Raw genomic sequence first — 13053 nt, 5'->3', positions numbered from 1 at the left:
TCCTCTCTGTCTCTCTCTTCCGCTCCTGCAGCCGAGGCTCCATTGGAGCAAAGTTGGCCTGGGCGCTGAGGAATGCTCCATGGCCTCTGCCTCAGATGCTAGAATGACTCTGGCTGCAAAGAAGCAATGCCCCAGAGAGGCAGAGCATCGCCCCCTGGTGGGCATGCCAGGTGGATCCTGGTCGGGTGCATGCAGGCGTCTGTCTGCCTCCTCACTTCTAGCTTTGGAAAAATTAAAAAAAAAAAGATACGTCAGTACAGCAGCTGCATCAGCAATGCCCAGGCTGGGGCTGGAGAGGAGCTCTTTGTCAGAGTGGATACATTCGAGTCATAAAGATTATTAGATACTGAGTGGGTTGTGGAGGGCAAGGAAATCTCAATCTCCCTTCAGCTCACTTTTTTTTTTTGGTATTTTTTTGAAGTTGGAAACGGGGAGGCAGTCAGACAGACTCCCGCATGCGCCCGACTGGGATCCACATGGCATGCCCACCAGGGGGCAATGCTCTGCCCATCTGGGGCATTGCTCTGTTGCGACCAGAGCCATTCTAGCACCTGAGGCAGAGGCCACGGAGCCGTCCCTAGCGCCTGGGCCAACTTTGCTCCAGTGGAGCCTTGGCTGCAGGAGGGGAAAAGAGAGACATAGAGGAAGGAGAGGGGGAGAGGTGGAGAAGCAGAAGGGCAATTCTCCTGTGTGCCCTGGCTGGAATTGAACCTGGGACTCCTGCACGCCAGGCCGACACTCTACCACTGAGCCAACCAGCCAGGGCCTCTTCAGCTCACTTTTAATCTAAAGGGGGTTCAATCAATAGTACTAGTTTATAATGCAGGAGGCAGAAGCACATGTGCTTAAAAGAAACTTGGGAGAGTTGAAATCATGATAATCGAAGCATTGTTAGAAGAAGAAATGATTAAGAATAGTGAGCTATAAAGGTTGGTGAGACTTGAATGATGTAATCAGAATCTTCCAGGATTATGTCTGAAAGGCTTTCCAGAGAAAGCCTGCAGTAATCTGCAGTAATTTCAGAGAAGGAAAGAAATGAATAGTTCCCAGCACAGGAGGGAAAGAGAAGAACAAAGATTGGGAATTAATTATGCCATGATGCAGAGATAAGAGTTGCCAGGAGGGGCCTGCATTTTTTTGTGGGAAGCCATAAATCTCATCTTGGGTGTATAAAAATGTCTTGTTAAGGTTGTTACCCTAACTCTCCATCTACAAATAATGGAATAGATCGGAAGGTGGGTTTGCCAGGTTTTATTTTATTTTTTGACATATACTTTTTTTTTTAAGTGAGAGGAAGGGAGATGGACAAACTTCCACATGCAGCCTGACAGGGATCCACCCAGCAACCCCTGCCTGGGGTCTATGATTGAATCAACTGAGCCACTGGCTGCAGGAGGGGAAGAGAGATGGTCACTTCTCATATGTGTCCTGACCGGGGATCAAACCCAGGGCGTCCGCATGGGCCAACATTCTATCCACTGAGCCAACCAGACAGGACCTGGCATATACTTTATTTGAAGGCAGTTGATAATCAAGAGGAAATCAGGAATGCAGTCAGATCAACCCGACAAATGTTTATGGCGATCCAGTCCAGTATAATGCGAATGAGATAGCTTTGTCTTTTGGGCATATATACAAATAAAAGGGCAATTTTGAAGTCTAACCTACAGTTAGAACCTCAATAAAAACTTTATACGCAGAAAAGATATCATATGTACTCTCCTTAAGTAATATGCATGGGGTTATTAAATCTTTTTTATTTAATTCAGGAAATCATTTTGTTAAAGCCTGAAGGGGACGCTAAAATACAGGCAATCAAGAGTCAGGCTGTGAACAGCAAGGCTCCGTTGGTCGCAGAGACGGTTACTGATACCGAGAACCAGTGGGTCAGCACGCTCCATTTAGCCAACACATATCTAAGGTAAAGGGCATGCCTTCACCTCTCTCATGGTTTTGCACTGCACAGTGAAGCCATAACAAGTCTGTTTTGTCTGCTTCCTGGATTTGGATATAGTATCTGTTGGAGAGAAAGTCAGTAGGTCAGGGACATTCATAATGTCAGAGGCCAAAACCAAGAGTAATAGTTCTCTGGATCAGATATAAAACACACTGTTGTAACTCTGGCTGTGTTTACTTTGGCTGGTACATCAACCCATGGGGCTCTGGGTAACAAATTAACGTTGTTTATCATTCCACCTTCCAACTCCCTTCCCCCAGACAACCTCAGCATCTGTGTGGTATAATTGTGGGATCATTAATGCTTTTAAATATGTATTCTAAGAGATTCTTACATGTGCAAACACTGGTAAATGCCTGAAATCAATGGATATGTGGTGAAAACTTTAATTCAGATCACATCTTCAATGATCCATTTAATGTTTGATGGAAATGTGAATGGTATATATGTATTTCAGAGACAATCAGATCAAAGCTAAATTTAAGATATAAAAAGAGTAAGCTAGTTAGTTGTCCAATATACTGAATGCTTATTTGTTTTACAGACATGAAAAAAAAACAAGAGTAATATAATTATATTTAAACATAATGAAAACCAATAGTTTGATATCTAAATTATTAAATATGTATATTTGTACTCAGGTCAAATTATGTAACAAAACACAATAAACTTTCAGTAATAATACAAATATTTTTTCCCTTAATTTCTGAGCTAAACCCAGTGCTGTTTACAATGTCAAAAAAATGTCTGTAAAGAATAATGTATATTAGTGTTACCGTAATGCTTTTTTTATTATAATATGTTACATTATAATATGCAAAGTGTCGTTCCCTTTGTTAAATATTTTGTTAAATTCAGCCATCAAGAAAAGATTCTTCTAGAAGGGGAGAAGTATTTGCAAAGCAAGGAGGATCTGAGATTAATGCTCACAGAACTAAAAAAGAAACAAGAAGTGGGCTTTGCTCTGCAACCTGGTTTGCAGGAGAAGAAAGCTCAGTTGAAAATTTATAAGAAATTCCTCCAGAAAGCACAAGATTTGACATCCTTGCTAAAGGAGCTAAAATCTCAAGGAAATTATCTCTTAGAATGCACTAAAAATCCCAACTTCAGTGAAGAGCCTTGGCTAGAAATAAAGCATCTACATGAAAGTCTTCTTCAACAACTGCAGGTGAAATGGTCCAAATAAATTTTAAATGATTGTCATAATTATGTACGATTTGTATGCAGAAACTTCTTCTTTTGTTCTTTTGGAGAACGAAAAGCTCTTTAAATTTAATATATCACTTTTAGATGAAAACTTCTCAAGGATGGAGGAATCAAACCAATCAGTCAGTTTTGCTAGAAGAATCCTTCATGTAGTATTTGATGATAATGTTATTATCTCTCATTGAAGTGCCCCTCTTCAGAAATAGGAAGAGTTTAGATTTGTTTAGCTGTCTCAGTGAAAATGATTGTGTCAGTTATTCATGCATCATCCATCTGTCCATCCATCCATCCATCTGTCCGTCCATCCATCCACCCATCCATCCATCCATCATCCATCTGTTATCCTAGTTTGTATTCGTTATTCTGTATAAACCTTATTAGTATTCCTCCCTCATGTCTTTTTATATGATCAATAGTAAAAGAGTTAAGAAGTGAAATGTCACTTTGTCGTGGGGGAGTGTATTCTCTTAAAATAACTGTTTATAATTCCTTGCATATTGAAGACCAGCTTCCATGTAAGAATTACTTGGGTAAGAAATTCTCCTTATATAGATAGAATTGTGCTGCCGTGAAGACACACCCACTTGGCTCTAAGTTGTTTCGTTTAACATTTGCCACTTTTCTAATGAGCTGTGATCACCTTATTTTCTTGTTCCAGGAAGAGAACCTAGAGATGGTTTTGCTCTTGAGTTAGGATTACTTTTTTCTAACACACAATTTTAGAGTTTGAATCTTATGAAAAGAATCAGGGGTTAGGTTGATCTCATATAGTCTCATTTTCAAGTGTGGGAACTTGGGTTTAGCAAGCAGGATAATTAAGGGACTTTATTATAGATGTTTGTGATTTGATGATATAATTTGTAAGCATTTCATTTTATAAACCTCTTGACAAATAAATTGTCCTCAGGAATAAAATGAAGGCACAGAAGCATGGGGGGGAAAGAAGTGTGGTTTCAATAAGGGTCACTGTGTGGGGGAAAAGGGAGATTTTACAGTGAACTATCTCAAAACACTAAACGCAGAAAGAACTCTGGACAGTTTATGGCCATATTTCTGTTTCGAGGTGAATCCTCAGAAAACAAGTATTTATGAACAATTTAATTATTATCTCAGTGAGAAAATTCGGAGAGCAATAATTAATACATTGTCAACGGTTTTATTTTTAGGATTCCGTGCAAAAGTTGGAAGGTCATGTTCAGGAACATCACTCGCTCCAGGTTTGCATGACAGAGCTAAATACCGAATTGGACACTATCTCCAAGGAAGTTGTTTCTTTTTCTGACAAGCCTGTGGATCAGCTAGAAGTGGAGGAAAATCTGCATGAACTGCAGGTATTGAACAATGTCCAGGCATGACAGACGTTTAAAAAGCTCAATTTTAATTAGAATTTTACTCACTAGTGTCTTCGGTTTGAAATCCAAGGGCTGTTCAGATGTCTGTTAGATAAAGTTCTGACCAGTCATTAAAAGAATAGGAAAGTTCTTTAGTGACCAAATCCATTTACAGTGTATTTGTATTATAAATGGTCCCTGCACTCAGGACCCTCGGATGATTCCACCCCTGATCAGTCTGTAGCCTTTGTTTCAGGAACAACAACGCAGTGATTCCAGGAGAGACTGGGTAGTCCCAAGGATGCAGATGATACAAGATGGGGGACATGTTTCCATTTTGCGGTCTTCATCGGGGTGGGGAGGAGTTGCGTAACTTTTATTAATTTTCAGACTGGCAGACTACATTAGAGCTCTCTCCTCGCTGTAGGACTTCCAAAATTCTCACACTAACTCCGATAACACCTTGCTGTATACCCTGAGGACGCAGCCCTTTCCCCACATCCTCCAATCACAGTCCTGGGATTCTCACTGTTAGCGGAGCCAACACACACAGGCCCCCGTGGGGTCTTCTAGAAGAAAACAAAGTAAAGCAGTTCTTAGGCTCCTTTCGCTGTCCTTTGCCTGGAGATTTCATGGGGTGAGTCTCAGGGCAGCACTTCTGACAGGAGCTGGGGAATGTCACATCTCTTCCTTTTAAGGACCTGGGAATCAAGCCAGACTTCTCCAGAATGGCCATCCAGGTTAGGGCAGGTCTGCCTCCCTGTTTAGCAGTGATAATTTGACAGACGTTGAGGCCTCATCATGTCCAAGGCCCTGTTTGGGTGCCACGGATATTGGGAAAAGTACAAGACATAAACCTCACCCTGAGGGGCTAGGCTCCTGTTGAGAAATGGAAACATATGCTTTTGCTGTACATAGAAGGAAGCACAGAGGCCGTCACATTCAGACCCTCTACTTATACATAATGAGCTGAGATGTGGCAAGGCGAGGGACTGACAAGGTCACTCAGGTTAAATGACAGGGTGGGGGCTACAACTCGAGTCTCCTGACCCCAGTCTGGTGAGTGCTTTTTCTGACTCTCCACTACACCTCTGTCCTCGGTTGTATCGCTGTTATTTGTAGTTCACCTCGTCCAAAAACGAACTGGCTTCTCCTTCCCTTCCTCCATCTTTGGAGGGCTCTCTAACAGTGAGCCTGCTTTATCTATTATATTGACTTCATGAATATCTCCACTGTCTCCCCAGGCTTTTAAATCAGGAACCTGGAGTTCCTCTCCTGGACTTTCCAGTCTAGTCAGACATCCAGCGCTGTCTGATGCTTCCATCTCAGGAATGTCTCTACACTTACCCCTCCCTGTGGCCCCCATTGTGGCTGCCTTAGAACAGGCCTTCATCTCACAGATCCCTGCATTGGGCTTCTGAACAGGCTCCCTGCCTGCATGCCAGCCTCTCCAGCACACCTTCCTGGATGTGTCTAACATGCAAATCTGGAACTCCCTTCTTTCAGTTTAAAATGTTTCAGTGACCTGTGTATATTTGTTAGCATAGATCTTGTCACATTCAATTACAATTGTTTACTTCTGTGTCTTTCTCATTGGACTGTAGGAACTTGAAGAGACTGGGTTTTACTCATCTATGTAACTTCAGAACCTATCATAACACTTACTGTTAGTTGAGTGAATGAATATTTTTTGAGTGGTCCATTCAGATAGTGATTAATAAATTTTGCATTGTTCATCTAGTAACTTTAAGGTTTATTCTATTTCAATGCTAACATCAATACCTACTATAGAACCTCAAATTACTTGAGTCTAGAGTTCTCAAATTAGCTTCCTTCATTCATGTATACATTTAGTAAATGCTGATTGAGCTCTTGCTATATCTAAGATGTTGCACTAGATAGATTGATTTAATCCAGGAGGCAACAAGATCAAAATATGGAAGTGTATTCCATGGGCTATTAGATGGTTCAATGTGCCCAAGCTATAGCCGCTTTTGTACCAATTGAGCAACTGCCCTAAGTTTCTCCTGAGAAAGGGGCCATTGGTCTGCCTATACAGGATTATCTCATTTCCAAGTAATTGGGTCTGCGCAATGCATTATTGAGGTGGCAGGAGCTACCGAGGCCCCTATGCTAAATTTTGATATCCTAATCCACACCTTCTGGTAATGGGTGCCATTTCTATGGTTGTGAGAATTCCTCACTGTTCTTTCCCTAGTCCCTTGGTGGGCTAAAATCCCCGATCAAGCATCTGAGTACTGACTAAACCATTAGGACTGACAAGCAATGCTCCCATATTTTTCAAAACATCTCTACCCCACAAATCAACTGGCCATCCAGGGAGCACATAAGGCTTAAAAAATCCAGAGTGACCTTCTTAATCTTACCAATGTAGACAATTAGAACTTTGTTGAGGGGATTTACTCTGCTCTATACCTTGTAATTCTGTGACTGCTGCATGAGTGGGCCAGGAAGGAGGCTCCAGTATCTAAAAGTCCTTTAAATTTATGCTCATGTACTGTTAGTTCCATTTCAGGGCGTTCCTGACCTATTTTTTTTTTAATCCAATTGGCAAAATCAGAGGAGCCAAATCACCCATTTGCTTGGGGCCCCTTTTGCAGGATGTGGCCTGAGAAGCAGAATTAGCATCCTTATACTATTCTTCTATCTGCCTGAATTAGCCGTGAGACACATTTTTTTTTATTAATTTTGATGGGGTGACATTGATAAAATTGTCTTCCGTCACCTTCTAACTGGTTTTCTTTGTGCCCCTCCCCTCCCCCAACCCCCTCCCTCTCCTCCCCCCCACCCTGTAACCCCAACACTGTTGTCCATGTCTCTGAGTCTCATTTTTATGTCCCACCTATGTATGGAATCATATAGGTCCTATTTTTTTCTGATTTACTTATTTTGCTCAGTATAATGTTATCAAGGTCCATCCATGTTGTTGTAAAAGATCCGATGTCATCATTTCTTATGGCTGAGTAGTATTCCATGGTATATATATACCAGTTTTGTTCTGAATTTTAAATATTTCTTGTATGTGCCCTAACCAGGTTTTGAATCCGCAACCTTGGCGTAGCAGGATGATGCTCTAACCAACTGATCTACTGGGCCAGGGCTCTGAATTTTAAATACTAACATTAGATTCATTAAATGATTTTTTTATTTTTTTAATTGTTTTTGCAAACAATAAGCATTTATTATTTAGTGTTTTGATTATGTTAAAAGGCTGTATTTTGAACTAAATATATACTCAACAAATATGTATTGATTGCCTCCAATGCTTTAGGAATGGTGTTGTGAAAATTTTTACTTCCTAAAAATTTTTATTTGTATATAAAATCTGTTTGAGAATTTGATCTGGGATGCTACCTTCCTTTAAATTTTACCCAGAGTTTCTTCTTTGTGATATGAGCTGATAAGTTTTTCCTTCTTCCCACTAGTGGAGCAGAATGCGTTGTGATTTACAAAAGTCAATTAACTCTTGTGACAATTGAACAGAGATACTTCTTAAGACAATGTTTTCTCCACTCACAGGAACTAGAGAATAGACTCCGTTTACAAGATGGCACATTAGAGAAGATTTTAGATTTAGCAAAATCCATCAAGCAAAATACATCTTCAGTGGGACAGAAGGTTATTAAAGATGATATAAAATCACTTAAGTGTAAACAAAAAGATTTGGAAAACAGACTTGAATGTGCTAAGCAGGAGATGGAAAATTATCTCAACAGCATTCTCAAATCAGAATGCTCAACAGAAAAGAAAGAAGAGATTACTCTGCCAGGCAGAGAGAAGCAGGTCACGTCTGACGTGCAGGAGTCCACTCAGGACTCAGCTGCAGTGGAAAAGTTGGAGAAAGACTTGGAAGTAAACAAGGTAAGTGCTTGTGATTGCATCTCTGCGACACCGCGTCGGAGAATGAAGAGGTGTTGGGATTTGAAAAGAGGGTCGTGAATCAAGCCTTCTGATTTCATAATTAAACCCTCAGTGTGCTGGCTATTTAAGTTGCCCACTTGTAAAGAGAGCCCTTAGAAAACTGTCCAAGATTTCAGTGGTGAAATATTACTGTTCAGTCTGTTAAAATGTCAGTCATCAATTTAGGTTTATTATTCTCTGTGATATGTAATCAGATATAGTTTCGTGGGTCAAGAGCAGAAAGGCAAATTAGAAAAGGCAAAAGAAAAGAAAATTTGTTTTACCCATTTTCTTAGAAAAAAAATCCAAGAGCCCTGTTTTTTTGTGTGTTTTTTTGGTTGATGTTCTAATGAAATCAGAGACTGTTTGAAAGGCTAGATTTCTTTTTTTCTCCTTCTTCTTATGTTAACCCTATACTGCAAATGTATTTTTGAAATGTTGTCAGATCATTTGGTGTGAGAATATCAACAATCAGGCTCCTAGTTTTCCCTGGGGAGAAGAAAGAAGAATGTTGTTTTGTTTTCATTCTAAACAACCAAATGGGTACATTTTCCTGTGGCTCTTAAAGAGCTTTCTCATAGGTAAGAGATTAAAATGGAAAAGGCACAGGGAGCCATCTAGTAAATTATATTTGAAAGATATTCCCTGTTGGCAGTATCTCACAATCAGGGTCCAGCGGGACCATAGCAAAGGTTAGACCATTCAGGTGTGAGTTCTCATCAGCTTTTTCTGGAATATGTAAGCAACAGGAATGAAGAAAACATGCACTTATGCTGTTGTAGAGGATTAGAAGAACCAGATAGGGTTTTCTAAAAGTGTATAAAACAAGGTTAAATGCTAACAGAACATCTCACTGGCCAAGAGAAAAGACTTATAACTTCCAGCATTAGGTATTGCTAATGAAATAGGTCTTAGGATTTAGGGCCCTGTAGGTGCCACTCTTGATGTGTAGGTGCAGTAGTTAAGTAAAAAAAAAGGAAAAATATGGCCCTGGCCGTTTGGCTCAGCAGTAGAGCGTCGGCCTGGCATGTGGAAGTCCCCGGTTAGATTCTCAGTCAGGGCACACAGGAGAAGCGACTGTCTGCTTCTCTACACCTCCCCCTTGCCCTTTTCTTTCTTTCTGTCTTTCTCTCTTCCCCTCCTGCAGCCATGGCTCTAATGGTTTGAGCAATATGACCCCGGCGATGAGGATGGCTCCATGGCCTCGCCTCAGGCGCTAAAATAGCTTGGTTGTCGAGCAATGAAGCAGCTGCCCCAGATGGGCAGAGCATCACCCTGTAGGAAAGTGGTCCCCAACCCCCGGGCCGCAGACCGGTACCAGTCTGTGGGCCATTTGGTACCAGTCCGCAGAGAAAGAATAAATAATTTACATGATTTCCATTTTATTTATATTTAAGTCTGAATGATGTTTTATTTTTAAAAAATGACCAGAGTCCCTCTATTACATCCGTCTAAGACTTACTCTTGACGCGTGTCTCGGTCACGTGATACATTTATCCGTCCCACCCTAAAGGCCAGTCCGTGAAAATATTTTCTGACATTAAACTGGTCCATGGCCCAAAAAAGGTTGGGGACCACTGCTGTAGGGGGTTTACCAGGTGGATCCCGGTCCAGGCACATGCTGAAATCTGTCTCTCTGCCTCCCTGCCTCTCATTTAACAAAAAAAATAAAATGAAAATAGTAAAATAATAAAAAATAAAAAAGGAAAAATACCTGAGTGCTATTATACTAATAATATAAGACATAGCTAAAGGGAGTTGTTTAATAAACTTAAAATTAGCTTCTGTGACCCATTTTGCCTGTGAACCTTCAAAATTCAATAGAATAAAACAAATAAAAGTCATAATCCAATATTGATTTTTAAGTTTTTATGAGGCTTTTACTTAATATTGAATGACAAGTTATTGATAATTTATGATACTGTATTAGAATTTTTTTTCAGAGAAGATGAAGGGACTTAAGTCTCTTTTTCTTTTTTTATTGAATTGATTGGTTGATTGACATTGGTTAATACAATTATATAGGTTTCAGGTGTACAATTCTGTAATACATCATCTGTATGTTTTATTTTGTATTCACCACCTGAGTCAAGTCTTCTTTCATGACTGTCTTTTCCCCCTTTACTCTCTTCTACCCCCACCCCTCTCCCCTTCTCCTGGTAATCACCATACTGTTGTCTGCGCCTGTGAGTTTTTTGTTTGTTTTTTGTTTTTCAGGTTCTTTTTTTACTTAACCCTTTCACCATTTTCACCCAGTTGCTCAAACCCCCTCCTCTCTGACAGCTGTCAGTCTGTTCTTTATAAATCTATTTCTATTTTATTAGTTAATTTTGTTCATTAGATTCCATATATGAGTGAAGTCATCTGGTACTTGTCTTTCTCTGACTGATTTATTTCCCTTAGCATAGTGTTCTCCGGGTCTATCCATGCTGTCACAAAGGGTAAGATTTCTTATCTTTTCTTTTTTTTATGGCTGAGTAGAATTCCATTGTGTAAATGTAGCACAAGCTTTTTTATTCACTCATCTGCTGATGGACACTTGGGCTGCTTTCAAATCTTGGCTATTATAAATAAATAATGCTGCAGTGAACATAGGGGTGCATATATTCTTCTGAATTAGTGTTTCAGGTTTCTTCAGACATATTCCCAGAGGTAGAATTGCTGGGTCATAAGGCAATTTTTTGAGGTAACTTTCATACTGCTTTCCACAGCGGCTGCACCAATCTGCATTTCCACCGACAGTACACGAGGGTTCCCTTTTCTCTGCGTCCTTGCCAACATTTGTTTGTTGATTTGTTGATGATAGGTATTCTGACAGGTGTGAGTTGATACCGCATTATGGTTTTAATTTGCAGTTGTTTGGTAATTAATGACATTGAGTATCTTTTATATGTCTATTGGCCACCTGTATGTCCTCTTTTAAGAAGTGTCTATTCAGGTTCTTTGCCCATTTTTAAATTCGATTATTTGCTTTTTTGGTATTGAGTTTTATAAGTTCTTTTTAAATTTTGGATATTAACCCATTATCAGATGTATTATTGGCAGGTATGTTCTTCCATTTAGTGGATTGTCTTTTCATTTTGTTGATGGTTTCCTTTGCTCTGAAAAAACATTTTAGTGTGATGTATGTAGTCCCATTTGTTTAATTTTTCTTTCATTTTCCTTGCCCAAGGCGATATATCAAAAAATATTGCTGTGAGAAAGGTCTGAGATTTTACTGCCTATCTTTTCTTCTAGGACTTTTATGGTTTGAAGTCTTAACATTTAAGTCCTTAACTCATTTTGAGTTTATTTTTGTTTATGGTGTAAGAAGGTATCTGATTTCATTTTTTTGCATGTATCTGTCCAATTATCTTTTCTTTTTTTAGTGAGAGAGAAACAGATAGGAAGGGAGAGAGATGAGAAGCATCAACTCATAGTTGTGTCACTTTTATTTGTTCATTGATTGTTTCTCAGACATGTTTTAACAGGTGGGGGGGTTCTAGCCGAGCCAGTGAGCCCTTCCTCAAGCCTGGGACCTTTGGGCTCAAGCCCGGGACCTTTGGGCTCAAGCCAGCAACCATGGGATCATGTTTATGATCCCATATTCAAGCCAGATGAGCCTGTGCTCAAGCCGGCAACCTCGGGTTTTCAGACCTGGGACTTCAGTGTCCCAGGTTGACGCTCTGCCCACTGCGCCACCACTGGCCAGGCTGTCTAATTTTCTTAACATCATTTATTGAATAGATCATCTTTACCCTATTGTAGACTCTTGCCTCCTTTGTCAAATATTAATTGACCATAAAGTCATGGGTTTATTTCTAGGCTCTCTATTCTGTTCCATTGATTTATATGGCTGTTTTTATGCCAGTACCATGCTGTTTTAACTACTATGGCCTTGTAATATAGTTTGATATCAGGTAGTATGATTCTTTAACTTTGTTCTTATTCATTAAGATGGCTTTGGCTATTCAGGGTCTTTTGCAGTTCTATATCAGCTTTTGGAAAAGTCTTCAAATGATTTTCACAGGTCTGGATTACAGGAAGGTAGTTTTAAGTCCTTAGAAACAATTTTTTTTTACTCTTTTGTCACATGAATCTTTCTGACTCTGTGCTTCTTATTTTCTCTACTGTAAATATTGGCTGTATTTACTTAATTTTATATAGTATTAGACTATGGAAGATCAAGAGCAATTTTAAAGTTGAACCACAACTAGTAACAAGAATAAAAATATGTATGGACAAATATAATACAAGTATAATGTGACACATATAAGACATTTTAAATGACTTCAGCTGGAGTTTTTATATAATGAATACACAGAGCACATAAAAGCACATTTTATTGAAGTATAAATCTAATAAAAACATTATGATTGAGAAAATAAGCACTTGATTCATTAAAAGCATTTATTAAGACCTCTTTTGTGCTGATTATTCTGCTGCAATGTGGGAATACAGTTTAAAGTTTTAACTAATTATATAATTTTCATTTCATATGCCTTTTTGGAATCTAAAGGTGCTTTTATGAGATTATTTTAAATCGTCTCAAGAAGAATTTTTATTTTTTATTTTATCTATCTTTTTAAAGATTTTATTTATTGACCCTGGCCAGTTGTCTCAGTGGTAGAGCATCAGCCCAGCCAGTGGATATCCGGG

At 39.4% G+C, this 13053-nt stretch overlaps 1 protein-coding gene across 7 annotated transcripts in view; it reads left to right on the top strand.

The window, feature by feature from the left end:
• The window catches only part of SYNE2 (spectrin repeat containing nuclear envelope protein 2), a 351348-nt gene that overhangs the window by 179483 nt on the left and 158812 nt on the right, over window positions 1–13053 (top strand). For all 7 annotated transcript variants that reach the window (XM_066272842.1, XM_066272840.1, XM_066272839.1 and 4 more), the window contains exons 42-45: window positions 1770–1921; window positions 2816–3125; window positions 4330–4494; window positions 8035–8376. In XM_066272842.1, coding sequence (XP_066128939.1) covers window positions 1770–1921; window positions 2816–3125; window positions 4330–4494; window positions 8035–8376 — 969 coding nt within the window. The remainder of the gene's footprint in view (window positions 1–1769; window positions 1922–2815; window positions 3126–4329; window positions 4495–8034; window positions 8377–13053) is intronic.

This window comes from Saccopteryx bilineata, chromosome 4 (genome assembly GCF_036850765.1).
Source record: "Saccopteryx bilineata isolate mSacBil1 chromosome 4, mSacBil1_pri_phased_curated, whole genome shotgun sequence".
In the NCBI taxonomy this organism is placed as follows: Eukaryota; Metazoa; Chordata; class Mammalia; order Chiroptera; family Emballonuridae; genus Saccopteryx; species Saccopteryx bilineata.
Note: the sequence above shows the minus strand (reverse complement) of the source record. Positions and strands in the feature narration are given on the sequence as shown.